Raw genomic sequence first — 18,394 nt, forward strand, 5'->3', positions numbered from 1 at the left:
GCCTTTAGGCTCTAGTGGAACTACAACACGACAGAGAAAATAGATTTACTGTATTAAGTATGCCAGCTGTACGGGTGGGGTTGTTTTTCTTTTGCTAAATCTAAAAGTATGTCCGAGAAACTGCCCAGAGCTTTCAGAGTCTAGTGAAACTACAACACGACAGAAAAAATAGATTTCTTGAAAAAATGTGTCAATCTAGTGGGTCAGTTAGTCCGCTAGGTATGCTGAAAACGTCAGAATGCGGGTTGGGGATGCATTGCTACTTTCCAAAGAAGCCTCTAGAATCTGATGGCACAAAGAGACGATCTACTATATAGGTTGACAATATATCTTGCTGGTTGTTTCGTGGAATGTTATTCAATTCTACATTGGGAATGTTGTCTGGGATTGAGTACAACTTCAGACATGGGTTTACCACATATATTCGAAACATTAAGCTGGGCATGTAATTAAGAGTGAAATGAAAATTGTTTTGTTTTTCTTTGCCAAGGGGCTGAAGAGGCAAGAACACAACGGAGAGAAATGAAGTTATCGAAATGTCTGTCGTTTCTTAAATTCTGTGGGCTGATATTTCAGTTGGATAGGTTGACTGGAGGTAGGGGTTGGTTTTTGCTTTTGTTAAAAGTGTGAAGAAACAAGACCATGACTAACATATGGATTCAGTGCGATGTCTAAAAGCTATCTAAATATACATATGTATCATCTACTTGTTGTTTAGTCGGCTGGAATGCATTAACGTAAATTCCTGGGGATCATATATCTAAGCTAGATTACGGGTATGTTGGTATCTTGTTCCTGAAGCATTGCCACTAATGAATACCATGAGAGTTGAGAAAGCAACAGTACATGCTGCTACTACAGGCGTGTCGTACGGTATACCAGCGGTGTAGGATCTTTGATTATTTGGGAATAGATGCTAATTTATATCAAACAGTCATAAAATGTCGTTTGCCGAGTGTTAAGAGACATACTGTCGTCGCCTGAGATGCAGTGTTTCTACATCACATCCTAGCAATACATACTTTTTACCATGAGCGGAAAAAACATCAACGCAAACTTTGTTGCTAAACCAAGGTGAAGCTGGTACGAACCGTCTTGTTTCTTTATGTTCGTTTTCAGTGTCATTGCTTTCCTTCTTGTTGGTCGTCAGTATAAATTATGCTGCTCTTATGAGGACAACAGACAGAAAGTGAAATTCTTCTGATGACCGTATATATCTATGCACTGAGCGAATTTCTTCGCATTGATATTATCCTTAATGTTAAAGAAAGGGGAAGCTGGCGTCGGCACCTTGTCGGGGTGTCAGTAGTGTTGAGAATAAAAACGCACATTATCTAGAAGTATGTGGAGCGTCGTGCTTTGTACTGTCAACAGAGTATCCATCACTACGTCATCATGACCACCCCGATACCCCACGTTTTAACGTCACTTGTTTCCATGACGACGCCTTGGTTTAGGTTTCCTCCTACGTTGCTAGGTGACCATGACGACGCGTCAATGACTTTTTAAAGGAGCCAAAAGCAACTTAAGAATATCAGATCTGGAATCTGTATGATATCAACATTTTGATGCTCATATTAGCACATTTCTGTCACGATTTCATACTTTGTGCGTTTAAAAAGAGCTCAGAAACAAGCCACACGAAGATTCATTTATTTATTGGGACCATCAAAAAATCAGCGCCGCGATTTTCAATAAATTCTCACCATACAACGACATCGCAGCTTTGCTCCATGAAGATCGATATGCAATGGGATAGTGTTATCTAAACTTACTGCGTATTGAAAGGACTAGAAAATTGAAATGTGAAAATCCGACTTCCAACGTTCTGAAATTGATTTGGGCTCCTTTAACGTGGCGTGCATTTGATCTAATACACCTCTAGAGCTTTAACATGGTAATGTCGGTAGGCCAGGTGAGTGGGCAACCTACGAGTGGACACTCAAGGGGTTTGGGGATGCTAGATCATCTCTTTTATTTCACCTTTCCCTCCACAAAGCTGAAGTCAAGCACAGTCCAATCCTCGTCTACGAAATGTACATATATCAACAAAAATTCTCCTCATCGTGAGATGAAGATTTTCCCAAATCAAGAAACTTCGAAAACTACCTGAGAGCCTCGACGTTCCCAGAATTCGTCTCCGGAGTCACCTGTGCAGAATAGTAGTCTCCACTTGCCGCGAGTGTCTCCAGTCTTCAGGCCGACCTCATGGCTCTCCTACCGCACGTCTCCGCGCTGGTGCTCGGCGTCCTGGCCACCCTGGGCCCGAGGAGCGCTGACGCACGCTTCGGTGACAAGGTGACTCTCGCACCGCGCGTCTCCGTGCTGGTGCTCGGCGTCCTGGCCGCCCTGGGCCCGAGGAGCGCTGACGCACGCTTCGGTGACAAGGTGACGGACGTGGTTGACGACGACAGGTTCGAAGTGATGGGCCAGGCGTACGTGGAGACGTTCACCGTGACTAACGACGTGGTGGAACTGGAAGTCGTGGTGGAGGTACAGCTAGCCTGGATGCCAGGCCCCCAATCTCTAACATACCTATCGTTGCCCAAACGATAGATATGTTAGAGATTGGGGGTCTGGCATCCAGGCTACATTTCAGCCGAAGTCATTTTAAAGAGATTAGATGCGATCGTAGCCAATCGTTTTCCATCTGACTAATTAGCTGCGGCTAAAGTCCTAATCTTATCCTATCTAGCCAGAACCTCGGCCTTCTAAATTGGATTTGTGTTACCCTTGACTTTAGAATGGGAATTTTATACAAAACGTACAAGTATGACTAAAATGATAACAAAACACACAAAGCGTAAGAGTATTCGTTTGTTACCGGTTGAGCGCGGCGTTGTGGGACTGGGAGTCGTGGTGGAGGTACGTCATTTCAGTCGACGTCATTTTAAAGAGATTAGATGCGATCATAGCCAATCGTTTTCCATGTGACTTATTCAACTGGTGGACGTACCGACTAAGTAGCTTATGCCAGCACAGGGAAGAACAATAGATGGCCATGCCTTCAAGTAGCAGAGCTACATACCCAGCATTGATGTGATCAAAACTTGGTATTTTGCTAAAAGTATCCTAGAATGTACACATTTACTATCTAGCGAGGGGCATCCTCACTAGATAGCTTTGAACAAACGTGGCTGTTACGTGTGAGCAAAGGACAATCAAATATGAGGTTCGTTTCAAATCCAGTACATGCCTAACATGGCCACGGTGTTGGACTCCTAACCCGGTGGAGGGCACGCTGTCTAAGAAGGACATGGGATAACTTTTAGAATGTCTTTAAGAATTTTGATTATATCCCATCTCAAACCTCTGCTTCTGTGCAGGACACGGTAGCAGAAGTAGACTGAATATTTGCCAGGGGAACCTATTTTAGAACTTTAATTCAAGAAAAAAACTGTTTGAATTTCTCAAGAATATGTTGATTCCAAACTATCCAAACTTCTGCTTCTGCATAGGAGACTGTTGATGTGTTTGAGTTCTGGCTGGTTCACGCTGTTTGACAACGACTCGAGGAAGATTCCTGTATTTCAAATCTTCAAATTTTATTTGTTTAAATCAACATCGCAGAAGTACATGTCATTGTTCATACAAAAACATACGTTTCTTACAAAAACATGCGCTTCTGAATTACGTTGATCTTACACAACATATCGTTACACCCAATATGATACAACAACAACAACAACTATGACGCAGTCTGCAATTGTCTGTTGTACAGACGGAATCGGATGGTATAGTGGAGAAATAACTTGTACAGTCTGTTGGTCCTGGCTAAGGGGACACTGATTCCACCAGAGTTCCGTAAAGACTTTTCAGTGTCCTCTGACCGAACATGCAGAGGGTGGTCTGGTTTGAGCATGCATTTAAACACTTTGAGAGCAGCAAGCTCATGTATTTAATCGTATTTGCCGTATATCTGATCCAATGCTTCTTTGCCGTTTTGATATGGTAATGTACGAGATACAGGTGAATGGTTAACCATCGAAGGGCATTTAGTGGTTTTCAGCGATTTCGAGTCGCATGATGTTTTCAATGACGGTCCTCTATATCACAAACTCCTCCTTCCGCTCACGCCCGCAGGACACGGTTGATGTTTACGAGTTCTGTTTCTGTGCAGGACACGGTTGATGTTTACGAGTTCTGTTTCTGTGCAGGACACGGTTGATGTTTACGAATTGTTTCTGTGCAGGACACGGTTGATGTTTACGAGTTCTGTTTCTGTGCAGGACACGGTTGATGTTTACGAATTGTTTCTGTGCAGGACACGGTTGATGTTTACGAGTTCTGTTTCTGTGCAGGACACGGTTGATGTTTACGAGTTCTGTTTCTGTGCAGGACACGGTTGATGTTTACGAGTTCTGTTTCTGTGTAGGACACGGTTGATGTTTACGAGTTCTGTTTCTGTGCAGGACACGGTTGATGTTTGAGTTCTGTTTCTGTGCAGGACACGGTTGATGTTTATGAGTTCTGTTTCTGTGCAGGACACGGTTGATGTTTACGAGTTCTGGCTGGTGGACTTCCAGCCCTACGAGTTCAGCCCGAACGGCACGCTGTTCAGCAGCGCCACCGGCGAGATGCAGCGGCAGTACACCTCCCCATGCGCCAGCTCATTCTGGAGACTCGACCTCTTCAGCCCGTCCTACGGCTACCCCTTCCCGTTCACGGACACCGGCAGCTTCGTGTAAGAAATGCTTTTTTGTTTGCTTGTTTGTTTGTTTGTTGTTGAATACTGGTAAACCACATCGGTATTATAATCGGTTCGTCTAGCTTTCTAGGTTAAGTGGAAAATCATGGTACTGGAAAGGTCATTGGAATGCATGTTTATAATCTTTCAGCTGTAGGCCCAGCAATGTTCTGACATTTACCTTGCTTACAACAGACTGTTCTAAGTCATGTTTAACGGTTTAATGTAGTTCGATGTCATATTTCCGTGTGTGTTGTAGACCGACCAACGGCAGTGAGGAGGGCGGCGTGCCTCCCAAACTGCTGTACAACTACTACTTCAAGAGCGATCCGTACAACATCACCGACAACCGCGGCGAGAGGGTGGAGCGGACGACCAACAGGATGTTGTTTCAGGGTATTCCATCTTTGACTTGTAATTAGGGTGGAGGGTTGTAGGGGGGTGGGGTGGCAGGATGGTTGCTAGTCCATTCCTGAAGGCATCTACAGCCTGCATAGTATGGCCCGGTAGCTGATTCAATCACGTTGCTATTTCGTATGTTGGACTGGAAAGGTCAAAAACCAACATGGGTAAGGGAATGATGCCAGACATCTCTGGTTGCCTTGTTTTTCCTTGCTTTGCTCCGCGGTTTCATCACCTGTACGGTCAATTCGATTCTTTATTACAGACACACGAATGGTAGCCTGAATTGCGTTGATATTTACAAATTGACATTTACAAAGACTTAACACATTTAAACATAGTTAATAGAAGTTTATTGCAAGTTCATGCCCGTGGGCTAATTGCAAATACACGGTAGAAACATAGGGAAAACAGACATGTGCCAGTGAACTCTGACTGACTTTGTTGTAACAATAGGCTACTGGTACTAAATACAATTGTTGGCTATATCTAAACTAGCTTGGTTTGAATTCTTTTTCGGAAGCAGTGGAAGACGAAAAGTCCCACTTTTTCTAGAATTTGTGGGTTCTGTGATTTCAAGAGAAAGGTAGCTTTTGGTTCATCCGTGAGTGTGTAAAAGTAGGGGCACTTCGTGGTAACTTGTTTGAATAATTATATATACATATATACATCCCTAACATGACAGGCGCTCATCATTCCGTACCAGATTCATGGTACCTTGTGCCCCTGAGCTACAACACTTGTCAACCACCTCCTATATTACTGACATGCTAACTGCACATCTTCACCGTGATCTGTAGGTTCCTCCTACCGCCTGTTCAACTGCACGGATACCAGCGGCGGGACAGTATGGCGGTACACCAACCAGACGGAAACAGTCGAGTTCCGCTCAACCGTCTACTTCACCAACATCCGCCCCATCGAAACCTCGGACCTCACAAAGGTAAAGAATCATCTCACATGCTTGATATCCATCATCATGTTTCATACTCTTGACAATTTGGAGCGTACACAAATATGTTCGATAACCAATCCGCTCATAGGATAACTCGTAGGGTCAGCTGTCACTATTGCATGGGTTCATGAAGGAGAAACATTAACTCAGCATCGCTAGATCTCGGTTTTGCCAAAGATCGGAGTCTGAAATGAATTCTGTGTTGAGCTTCTCTTGCTACCAATTCTATATTGGCTATGCGGATAGGCAGCAGGGAGAAGGTCAGTGTAGTGGTGTAACTTGCCAAACCTCTGTTCTTGTCTGCCCAATCGTAGCGATTGCTCTATTGTTCTTACCGCTATATCCACTCCATTGCCGTTGACCCGCAGGGCCACTCCTATGTCCAGTCGCACGCCGAGCCGATCTACCGGATCTCCCCAATTACTCAACGTGGTGGTCACTGGCAAAACGCTTTCTTATGTATGAAAAAAAAAACACGTCCTTACCACAGACCATGTTGATAACACGTGTGTATGTTTCCTATGTCCAGTCGCACGCCGAGCTGATCAACCGGATCTCACGGATTGGCTCAACGTGGTTGGTCAATGGGGTGGTCACTGGTCAAACGTTTTCTTATGTATGAAAAATAAATTACCATAGGTGGTGTTGATAATGTGTGTATGTTTCTGCCCCCTGTATGTTAATGTCCACTGTTTCTGACCGCCCAGGGCCACTCCTATGTCCAGTCGCACGCCGAGCTGATCTACAGGATCTCCCGCATCGCCCTGGTGAACGTGGTGGTCAGCAGCTCGGCGCTGGTCAAGCCGCTGCTCAACTACGTCATCATCTCCCCTGGTTACGAGCCTGACGGCACGCCCGCCACGGACCTCGCCACGGTGGAGATACAGGTACTATCTTTAGCATGAAGGTTCATCTGTGTTGGTAGAAATCATTCTGAAACAAGTTTTAACTATAATTTCCAACACAAAAATTGGACTTACCCAAATTTTCGACTGTACAACACCAGTCTTTGTCAAGGAGTGAGCAATCCACCGCTGGGCGATAGACGCACTGCTTTAACCCAGCTTACATCTCTATTCGTTCCTTAGTTCACGACGTCCACGCAGTCTCCTTCGGGAGAGCGGAACCACTACATCCACTCGGGCACGTCGCTCAACTACACCGCGGACTACGTCACCCTGCACGACCTGGACGCGGTCACCAGCTACCCCACCACCACGCCGCCCTGCGTGATCACTAACGGGGCCATCAAGTAAGCTTTCTTTTCTTTCAACTACCGTGGCCGACAGGAACAATGTGCATCACACACCTACTTTTGGCTGCCAAACTTGCGGTGTCGACGCAACCAAAGTAGGTGTGGACGCACCAAAAGTAGGCGTGTACACTGCCAAAGTAGGTTTGTGCACACCCAAACTAGGTGTGCGTTGCATATTGTTTCTGTCGGCCACGGTATTCAACAGTCATCACGTACAGACAGAGCCATCAAGTAAGCTTTCTTTTTTCTTTCAACAGTCATCTTTCGAAGCTGAACTTGAACTAATCTCCAAGCAACTGACAGCATGATAGATCGTAACGATTTTCAGTTGATGGCGTCGTGTTAGAAAATTGGTTTACCATCCTGATATTCTGTAGTCCTACCTTACTTATCCAGGCTTTTACTGAGAGAGAACTTTGGTATATTGGATTTTGATTGTGTCTCGAAGCGGTGCAATGGCCGAGTGGGTAGAGTGTTCGTCTTGCACACGGTAGGTCGTGAGTTTGAACCCCGGCCGGGTCAAACCAAAGACTTTAAAAATGGTACATACTGCTTTCTCTGCTTAGCACTCAGCATTTGGGAAAGAGTATGGAAGTTAAACACACATCACTACCAGCGGACTAGCCCCCTGCTGTAGAGACTTGCACAAAGTTGTGTGGCCCAAGGGCTGAGAATCGGAGATGGGCGCCACCATATGTTCCACTAAGTGGCGCGGGAGGACTTTAACTTTAACTAACTAGATCGAAGCGGGCAGCTCTGATATGCGATGAACAGGTTGCCTTGATGACAATGTTAAACATGTTAACTCTATCCACAGCCTGTGTACTCAGACGTGGACGTTTGTGGTTATCCTGAAGATCACTCCGCGGAATGTGGACGACGGTCTGCCGGTGGACGCGTCAGGTGACTGATATATTCCTACTTTAAGATTGGTGTGCTGCGAAGGTATCTGTTTTCAGTGATCTTTTTGTAGAGCTCATACATTAAATTTCAAGCCTGCCGCGTTTCATATGCATCCAGTATCTACTTTTCTCTTTGCCCTGGCATTTAACTATGCTACACTGCACTGTGTTTGATTTGGCGTTCTGGATTCATACTAAGCAGTGGAAATCAGTTTTATAGAAACTTTAAGCAGCACCGCATAGTCCTTGTTTAATCTTGGTCTTTGTATCACGTTTATTGAAACAAAGGTGTAAAAAAACACTTTATTGCGAACAGCGAATGCTTCTAACGACTTAGCGACCTAAGCGTCTTTGTGACCTAAGTATATGTATCCGCGAAGTATACGACATAACGTTACATAAACTTGTTTTGTTGACACCGATCATCTCACCATGAGTGTTTGCCTTCGGGCTCTTAAGTAAGACATAATAAGTTTGATACTAAAAGAACATCTGCGAATCTCGAGTGCAATCCATTGGGTGGTCTAAATACGTTCTCACCAGGAGTATTTGCCTTTGGATAATGAGCAAGAGAGGACCTGAGTTTAGCAATGAAAGAACAACTATCAATGCTTCTTAAGACACAGATGCAATCTTGATATTTTGTTGTCCCCCATCTGGCCAGGCGTGTTCACGTTCCGGTTCGTGACGGAGCAAAGTTGTAAAAGAACCCACTTTACTGCGAACAGCGAATGCTTCTAACGACTTAGCAGCCAATCTTTGTGACCTATGTATATGTATGCGCTAAGTATAAGACATAACGTTACATAAACCTGTTTCGTTGTCCCCGATCTGGCCAGGCGTGTTCACGTTCCGGTTCGTGACGGAACAAAGTTGTAAAAGAACCCACTTTACTGCCAACAGTGAATGCTTCTAACGACTTAGCTGCCAATCTTTGTGACCTATGTATATGTATCCGCTAAGTTTAAGACATCACGTTACATAAAACTTTTTTTCTATAACATGCTGATGTGAACAATAGTCACTAGACAGAAAATTACTAGAGCAATCCAGTCCAGTGATCAATCAGTGGTTCACAGCTGCCAAGTGTTCTTGCTTTTGTAAGAGGTAGCGATGGGCACGGGTCTTGAAGGATTGAAGGCCCCGTGTGCTAATGTCTCGGACCACACTGACCGATCTCGATTGTTGTCCCCGATCTGGCCAGGCGTGTTCACGTTCCGGTTCGTGACGGAGCGGTGTAACGACACGACGGCTGGCGAGTCCTCCGCGAACTGCACCATCGTGGACAACATCAACCCGTCCGTCATCTCCATGAACATCACCATTCAGGTACGCAGGTTTTGTTATCATTATGCTCCAGGAAATATGGCCCTCTAACGTCCTAGAAACAGCCCATAAATGTTTGTTGTTGGTTCGTCCGTCAGTCTGACGACGACCGCTGTAGTCATCCATCATTTGGTTGGGTCGCATGTGTCCTCATATGGCTATAGAGTCCAATTTTGGCCTTGAACCTCCGTCCACAATGTTCGCATTGGATCAGTGTTGTGTTCTGTGTGGGGTTGGCTTCCCGTTCCTTCCTGGCTCTCCTTTTCTGCTGGGCGGCAGCTTTCCTAACCTCCTCGCATGTGATGGCGCCATCTCGGACTGTGCGTCGCCACAGAAGTCGATCCTTGGTAGCTTCTTCCCAGGTCCCAGTTTCAATGTCGAAGGCCTTTAAAGATGCCTTTAGCGAGTCTTCAAACTAACAAAATGAACCGGCACATTTTTGCCCTGTTCCAGACCGTAGTGGATCTGTCCGACGAGGACAAGGACAACCCCTGGCTGGTGGTGACGAAGCTAGCCGGCGCAGACAACCTTGACCTTAGGGGAGGGTTTGCGGCCGGCCGGAGGGGCGTCAACCACCTAGAGGACATCCGGATGGAGGTCAAGTAAGTACTGAACAGTCGCTGAAGGCTTGACAACCTCTCCCGCTCACCTTTAAGTTCATCATATTTAATTTGTTTAAGTTACTGTCTAGCCTTTGTATAAGTTTTGTTCCTGCATTTGATTTAAAGTAGGTGGCCGCGGACTTCAGGGAGAAAAGTGTAAAAGTGTACGCTAATGGCGATCTGAATAAAACAAACAAACAAACAAACAAACAAACGACCAGTCAGTCAGCCAGTCTAGGATATCCTGCTGTGGCGCAGCGGCAGGGTGCTTGGCCCGGAACCCAGAGGTCCTGGGTTCAAATCTGGGGCCCCCTGATTTGTCTCGTTGACGTTGTGCCCTTGGGAACGGCACTTAACACAACTTTTCCCACTTCGCTCAGGTGAAAATGAGTACCTAGCTTCGGTTAGGGACGTCCCTCGGATAGGTTTCCCTTGCATGGCGTATCTATGTAAGACTTTGTTATTGCCTTGACAGGTTCTATCCCGAGTTTCTGTGGGACTACTTTGATCTGGACCTGAAACTGTTCATGGTCTGCATCGGGGACCAGACCGCCCAGGATACAGTAAGTGCAGAAACCTTTCTCATTAAAGGCAGACAGAGCACTATTCGGGCCCGAAAATTGGATTTTGAAAGTCAATCTATTCAGTCATTTCTATACATGATTAGTTCAAACAACACCATCACAATGTATATGATGCAAAAATATGACGTCGTTGTGATGTGAGAACTCACTGAAAATCATCGACGGAGTTTTTGTAGGCTCGCGCAACTAAGGGGATCATCGTACAGCACAGGTTTAAAATAAGTATCAAATCATTATGCAGATGTGCTAAACAGTGTTTAGCACATCTAAGTGTCACTACCATAAAATTTTCAGCATTTTCTTTATTTCCTTTTTTTGGGCCGTAATATTGCTTTGGTTGCCTTTAAGTACAAAAAACTCTCTCCAACCCTTTTTAATCATTCCCAAATACATGTATCATACTCTCCAAGCAGAGGTTGGGCTGGCTGTTTTTTTACGTGTTTTAGACGTTTTTGCCGGGCTTTCTATTTTGTCCCGTTTTTTTTTTTGCCATCAGTGTAGGCTGATGACAAAATAGGAAGCCCAACAGAAACGTCTAAAAACAAATCAAAAACCAGCCAGCGCAACCTCTGCTGGGAGAGTATTATCACACAGGGAGGGCACCTGCGGTGTGCCCCACTAAAGCGGGTGAAGTCTCATCATCATCATCATCATCATCATTATTCTAACGGATATATGTTGTATATATGCGTAGTTTTTCAACATTGTAATTGTATGTGCTGTGTTAGACGCCCAAAATCAGCTACTGCTGCCTGGGTGGTCATGTATTGCCTGCTGCAATTTGAATAAAATAAAATCCGGTGAGGTACAATCAATAAAGTTTTTCCAGAACGATTTGTCCTTCATATGGCAGTTATCAATACAGAACCTGTTAGTCCAGTGTCTCTTTCAATCAATGCCAATAAAGTAGTGTGGGGTCTTCCAACTCTGCGTTTTCCCTCGAAGTCTAACATCTCTTATTTTCTTGTAACCCTACGGTAGTGGTAATGGTAGCGTGCGTAGTCCAGTGGTTAGCGATCTTGCCTCTGGAACTAGAAGCCCCGGGTTCGATCCCGGCTGTGTCGCTCACCCGACATGCACGCTTCCGGAAAAGCTCGCAGTCCTTAGGACGGGACGTTAAGTCGTGGTCCACTGTTCATTGTGCTTGTCGAAAAGAGCTAGGGGAATTTCCCCGGTACAATGAACCTGTAAATACTGTATATAGCGTCTCGTCTTCCTGTCACGACCAGTGGAAGATTAGCTCATCTGTTCATTGAGTTCATTTGAGCTAAACTGGTTCGAGATCACTTTCCTTTTTTCCCTACAGGGTTGCCTGGCGGTTACCCAGGACAACCGCTACGTCGCCCATCTGGAGGACGACTTCGCGTACCAGTATGTGGATGGCAGTGGGAACACCCAGTCCCTCAGCATCAGTGACATCCACGTGAGTCTCATCCATCCTCCCAGCAGACCCGATATGTTCATTACCTCCCATAGCGGCCCTGTCCTTCCGAGCCCCTGAACACGGTTCTGGCGACGTCACCGCCAAACAGCTTTCAGCCAATCAGAGGGTTTGCTAAAGCTCATTTTAAGCAAAGCCGCAAAGGACGCTGGTAAGCTATCAGCCAATCAGCTTACGTCTTACATCGCTACTTAATTATTCATGAGCAACCAACGACTTTTTGTGCCAAATAAGGCTAGCTCATTGAATATTTATGACCAACTGTCAGTGGCGTCCCCAGAACCCAAAATCTCCGTTCAAAAGATCAGGGCTGAGACCGGGAGGGTTTGCCGACCATTTCCCGAGTGGGTTTCAGCGCTGATAAAGGAGGGTGGTCTCATCACAAACCTCCGACATCTTAGGCCACACCAATCAAATTTCTTGTTTCTCTGATTTCTTAAAGAAATTAACGGGGTGCGCAAACAAACTATGAATAGGAAAAAAAGCAAGAAATTCGATTCGTGTGGCCTGAAGAGAGTTCGTGTTTCTATGACTATTCAGGTGAAGGGCAGGCAAACTGCTGGTGGCGGCAGTAGCGAGGAAGCTGATCCGAATGCCGATGAGGTGATGACTGCATTCTTGCGTTCATCTGTGTTTGGTACTAGTCTCCAACCAGACCCAATAGATTGCAAAGACCGTATGCAACTGGAAGAAGGAGCTTGTAATGCAATCTTGGGTTGCAAAACGTACTTCCTCTGCCAGTTTGATACGGTCTTTATGCAACCTATAGATCTGCTTGGAGATTATTTGGTACAACGCATTATGAAGAAAGATTGCTGACAGCAAGTTCCAACACAAAGGGTTGGGCTTAACCATTTTCACTGCACAACGCCAGTCTTTATCAAGGGGATCAACAGAGGCAACATGCCATAAGGCCCACAACCGCGCCTGTACATACTTAGACAGAGGACGCCCCAAACCATCTGCTTCATTTGATCCACTGCTCACTGATTCTCAATTCATCAGTCTGCACATTCCTTGAAGTTTAAGTCCTTCCTTCAGTCTTGATTTTTTTATATTCTAAGATCTCGACTTCACTACTTTTTTTTCCTTCACTTTTTGGACAGACAAGGACGACGTGGCACTGCACTCAAGTTTTCCATAACTTATTTCAACAGTGCCACGTACAGAGAACAGTATACTCATTTTTACGGTGGAATTTCTTTGCTCCACTGGGATCTGTGTAGGGATGTTTCGTCCGTACTGCGAGCCATCGCCATGAATGTTTCACCTATTCTCTATTGATGCATGCTTCCTCAGGACTCCGAGTGGGATCCTGATAACCCCGAGCAGAGCCTCAACAGCCATGGCTACGACAGCACCAACCACCTGTACCACATGGACTTCACCAACACGGCGCTGTCGTCCGAGAGGAACTCCTACACTATAACAACTGTGAGTCCCGTGAGCTGTGTATAGATAGTCTGTTTCCTAACACGGCACTGTCGTCCGAGAGGAACTCCTACACAATTACAACTGTAAGTGTTGGGAACAATCTAACGACTGTGAGTCCTGTGAGCTGTGTATAGATAGTCTGTTTCCTAACACGGCGCTGTCGTCCGAAAGGAACTCCTACACCATAACGACTGTAAGTGTTGGGAACACCATAACAACAACTGTAAGTCCTGTGAGCTGTGTATAGATAGTCTGTTTCCTAACACGGCGCTGTCGTCCGAGAGGAACTCCTACACAATAACAACTGTAAGTCCTGTGAGCTGTGTATAGATAGTCTGTTTCCTAACACGGCGCTGTCGTCCGAGAGGAACTCCTACACCATAACAACGGTGAGTCCTGTGAGCTGTGTATAGATAGTCTGTTTCCTAACACGGCGCTGTCGTCCGAGAGGAACTCCTACACCATAACAACGGTGAGTCCTGTGAGCTGTGTATAGATAGTCTGTTTCCTAACACGGCGCTGTCGTCCGAGAGGAACTCCTACACCATAACAACGGTAAGTCCTGTGAGCTGTGTATAGATAGTCTGTTTCCTAACACGGCGCTGTCGTCCGAGAGGAACTCCTACACCATAACAACGGTAAGTGTTGGGAACACCATAACGACTGTAAGTCCTGTGAGCTGTGTATAGATAGTCTGTTTCCTAACACGGCGCTGTCGTCCGAGAGGAACTCCTACACAATAACAACGGTGAGTCCTGTGAGCTGTGTATAGATAGTCGGTTTCCTACCACGGCGCTGTCGTCCGAGAGGAACTCCTACACAATTACAACTGTAAGTGTTGGGAACAATCTAACGACTGTGAGTCCTGTGAGCTGTGTATAGATAGTCTGTTTCCTAACACGGCGCTGTCGTCCGAGAGGAACTCCTACACCATAACGACTGTAAGTGTTGGGAACACCATAACAACAACTGTAAGTCCTGTGAGCTGTGTATAGATAGTCTGTTTCCTAACACGGCGCTGTCGTCCGAGAGGAACTCCTACACAATAACAACGGTGAGTCCTGTGAGCTGTGTATAGATAGTCTGTTTCCTAACACGGCGCTGTCGTCCGAGAGGAACTCCTACACCATAACAACGGTGAGTCCTGTGAGCTGTGTATAGATAGTCTGTTTCCTAACACGGCGCTGTCGTCCGAGAGGAACTCCTACACAATAACAACGGTGAGTCCTGTGAGCTGTGTATAGATAGTCTGTTTCCTACCACGGCGCTGTAGTTTGAGAGGAACTCCTACACCATAACAACGGTAAGTCCTGTGAGCTGTGTATAGATAGTCTATTTCCTAACACGGCGCTGTCGTCCGAGAGGAACTCCTACACGATAACAACGGTGAGTGTCGGGAACAATATAACAACTGAATAGCAAGGTTCTTTTATTCACATCTCTTCTCGAGCTGTCGGGTTGATACCTTCGACGCCAGGCGGCACACTCATTTGTGACGCGTCTCCTTGCGTCTAGAAACAGCGTAATTCACCCGAGGTTTTCTCTCTGAGCAGGCACTGGCCTTACTATTGTCGATTGGTTCTCCCGCCTGCTCGTTTCGACACTACTTGATGCAATATTTTTGTCGTTGTTGTTATATGTAGATGTCGGTAAATTGTCTTTGTTGTTTTTCAATATGGGCCTTCGTCAAAGACTAAATAAATGAATAAAATAGATAAACAACCAAGTATTTTACGATACTGTATTGCCCTGATGAAGATGGCAGACAGTCGTCGAAACGTCGGCTCTTGTAAAATACTTGGTTACGAATAAAAGAACCTTGTTACTCAGTCATTCGCCAACCTGATGAAATTATTCACGGAAATATAACAACTGTAAGTGTTGTGAGCTGTGTGTAGATAGTCTGTTTCAACGTGAAAACTAGAAGGTCCAATCTTGAGTCACTTTTTCTCAACTGCTATCTACTACCCAGATACTCAAACTTCCAAAAAACTGTCAAAGACTGGAACTCTTTACCATATCCAACTACGCTAATATCAGACCCGGAAAGTTCAGGGAGGAGGTCGTGCAACGCCTGAGGAACCACCAATAACCGCGCACTACTACCTCCTGCCGTGTGACCACAGCAAAGGGGGTTTGCCAAGTACCCAACCAGAACCAGAACCAATACATTGCATTGGTGTGGCCTTCTGCATATATGACGTTACATATTCCCCCCGTACAGGTGTATCGGCTGGTGGAGAAAGCAAGGAGGAAGAAGCGAGAAGCCATCGGCACCTCCGACGTCATCCTGAACAGTCACGTGGTCAACAATGACGTGGTCAACAGTCACGTGGTCAAGCGTGACATCATCTCCAGTGCCGAACTCCCACAAGGTACTGTGTTGTAAAGTTGTGTTTGCAGCAACCTCAAGTTTTGGTGGTCCTTTTTCCCATTGACTCAAGTATTAAGAACTCTGTCCATAGTGACCACCTGTCCACATAGACCAGATTTTAGCGGTCCCCTGAGTGGCCGTCTTGGGCAGTATTGACTGTTGTAGTGTCCTAAGCTATTACTCTAAGAAAACCAAATACCACCCCCATTCCACAGGAAACCACATTGCGTTTGAGTTCCTGGGCTGTCCCGACGGATCCGAGTACGACGAAGACTCCCGCCACTGCGCATGCACGTCCGACAACCACCTGTACAGCAAGGACACCTTCCGGTGCGAGCCCGTCGCTGTCAAGGGAGACGACCGCACACCGACAAAGGACAGCGGAGCACCTCGCGCATGCGCCGGGCTGCTTCCAATGAGCTCTCTCGTTCTTATATGCATGTTGTGTCGTTTCTACGAGTAAAGCATGATCTAATAAGGCTCCATGACTTATGAAATGTATAAGAAACTGTACTTTCCTGCCCCAACAAAGGATAGTGGATTAGCAAATGCAAGTCTGCTTCCAATGCGTTTTCTTGTTCTTATATGCATGTTATATCGTTACTACGAGGGGAGTGTGATCTCGCAAGGCTCATGGTCATACCAAGAAAGGAGATACCTCATACATATGCCAATTTGCTTCTAAAAAGTTATCTTGTTCTTGCGTAGTTACTTCGAGTTACGCTTAAGTGTGATCTAGCTGAGCCTCTGTGACCTGTAGAATGCTTCGTCTTTGTGTTAACTGCAGGACATACCAGCAACGGAGAGACCTCATACATATGCCAATCTGCGTCTAATACGTTCTCTTGTTCTTATAAACTTTGTTCGTCTTTATTATGAGTGAAGCATAGTTTACCAACATGAAAGCTGTCTACTCCATGTAAATTGTGCCCTTAAAATGTATATAAAACTTGCAACGGATTGAAGATCTTTATGGTGAGAACAAAGTACAACCAAGTTGCAATGGCTTACCAAGATGTATTAGAAACTATTTTGTGTGAACTATTAACTTTGAAAAAATATATGTAAAAAAACTATCTACAGTCTGTCACGTGTGAAATAAGTTTAAAGAAAAAAATTATATGAAAACTATTTGAATCTGTACGTTGAGAGGATTTAATGATAGACATGATTGATGGCAAATATAAACTGATTCATGATGTATCAAACATGTGTCCAGAACTTTATTTTTGCGAAATGAATAGGTTGGAATGATTCTGCAGTTAAGTGAAAATGAGCTTTTTCGACACCAGCTGTTATGAACTGAATAAAAAGACTATTTTTACACAACCAAGAGATTTATTCAACCGACGTTTCGGTGACCATCTGTCACGGCAATTTTGACTGGTTCACATAGCAATGTAGCACAGGTCTCTTGGTTGTGTAAAAAGAGTCTTTTTATTCAGTGACTTACCAACCTGATGAAACTATTCACGGAGCTGTTATGAACGTTTTAATGGCATTTCAGCACACGCGCTCTCCCTGCAATGGCTGATCACAGGCAAGCCGTATCTTTAAACGAAATAATCGTAGAGTTGAATGCATCGTTTCTCATGCTTATTCAAAATCCCCCATGCATACAAATTTGAACTTTGTTAAGCTCTGCCTTAACGCCTCTACAACTCAGATAAAACTTTCTTCATCAGGCGCCATTTACCTTTTAATTCATTACATGTAGTACTCTTCCATCTTCTTTCCAATTTATTCCTTGGCCTCTTCCCTTTTTGGATGTTAACCACTTGTAAAGCTTGAAAAGTATGTTGTGTCACTGTGAAGTGCTCGCCTTTTTGTTGCACTGATGATGTCACAGATAATGCTTATCAACTATCAGCTGGGATCCGCCATCTTGAATTTTTGAGAACATACATTTTTATCAACATTTAAACCCGAAACCCAATGTAACCGAACTAAAACGTTCGTTTGAATGGTGAATTTTTGTAAACATATACAAGCTAGTGACAAAATTCGAGAAACAATAACCTAGTTACACCTTAGCTCTGCCCTCCACTCCCTGCTCTTGAACCTCGTTACTCGTCCCAGGACGAAACACACAAAATAAGCCAAGTCGTAGATTCGAGTACGCATGTGCAGTGTCAAAGGTGAAGGCGCCTGAGACGTTCAGACATTAAAAAAAAAAGTCTGGGCATTGTTATGCAAATCGAAACAATGCTGAGGCGACAACTGTTTACAAGCCAGGGGCCTTCACCTTTGACACTGCACATGCGTACTCGAATCTACGAATGGGCTTATATCAAGCACAACCTAAGGATTTTCTTGATCTAATTTTCTTGCTTGAACTGGAGTAGCCTGAAAACTCAATGAAGTGTGTGGAAGGCTGCGTGTCAGCCAGCAGGTGTGGCATGTGATGTACCCATTAACTGTCAAAGTGAAAC

The 18,394-nt window shown here is 45.1% G+C and overlaps 1 protein-coding gene and 1 long non-coding RNA gene across 4 annotated transcripts; both read left to right on the top strand.

Moving 5' to 3' along the window:
- Positions 1–2,156: 2,156 nt before the first annotated feature.
- On the top strand, positions 2,157–13,637 carry LOC136436110 (uncharacterized). The gene is made up of 12 exons (XM_066429848.1): positions 2,157–2,493; positions 4,485–4,684; positions 4,947–5,083; positions 5,890–6,032; positions 6,752–6,931; positions 7,133–7,296; positions 8,117–8,202; positions 9,406–9,530; positions 9,981–10,129; positions 10,605–10,692; positions 12,020–12,136; positions 13,454–13,637. The coding sequence occupies exons 1-12, from the start codon at positions 2,209–2,211 to the stop codon at positions 13,610–13,612; spliced, it is 1,833 nt and encodes a 610-aa protein (XP_066285945.1). The 5' UTR covers positions 2,157–2,208; the 3' UTR covers positions 13,613–13,637.
- Positions 13,638–13,849: 212 nt separating this feature from the next.
- LOC136436111 (uncharacterized) lies at positions 13,850–17,170 on the top strand. Of its 3 annotated transcripts, none has more exons than XR_010756004.1 (3): positions 13,850–13,894; positions 15,813–15,963; positions 16,178–17,170. It is a non-coding gene; the product is annotated as an uncharacterized lncRNA (long non-coding RNA). The 3 variants fall into 3 exon arrangements; XR_010756003.1 differs by lacking the exon at positions 13,850–13,894 and adding an exon at positions 14,644–14,725; XR_010756005.1 differs by lacking the exon at positions 13,850–13,894 and adding an exon at positions 14,790–14,808.
- The last annotated feature ends 1,224 nt before the right edge of the window (positions 17,171–18,394 follow it).

Source organism: Branchiostoma lanceolatum, chromosome 6, assembly GCF_035083965.1.
Source record: "Branchiostoma lanceolatum isolate klBraLanc5 chromosome 6, klBraLanc5.hap2, whole genome shotgun sequence".
Lineage (NCBI taxonomy): Eukaryota > Metazoa > Chordata > Leptocardii > Amphioxiformes > Branchiostomatidae > Branchiostoma > Branchiostoma lanceolatum.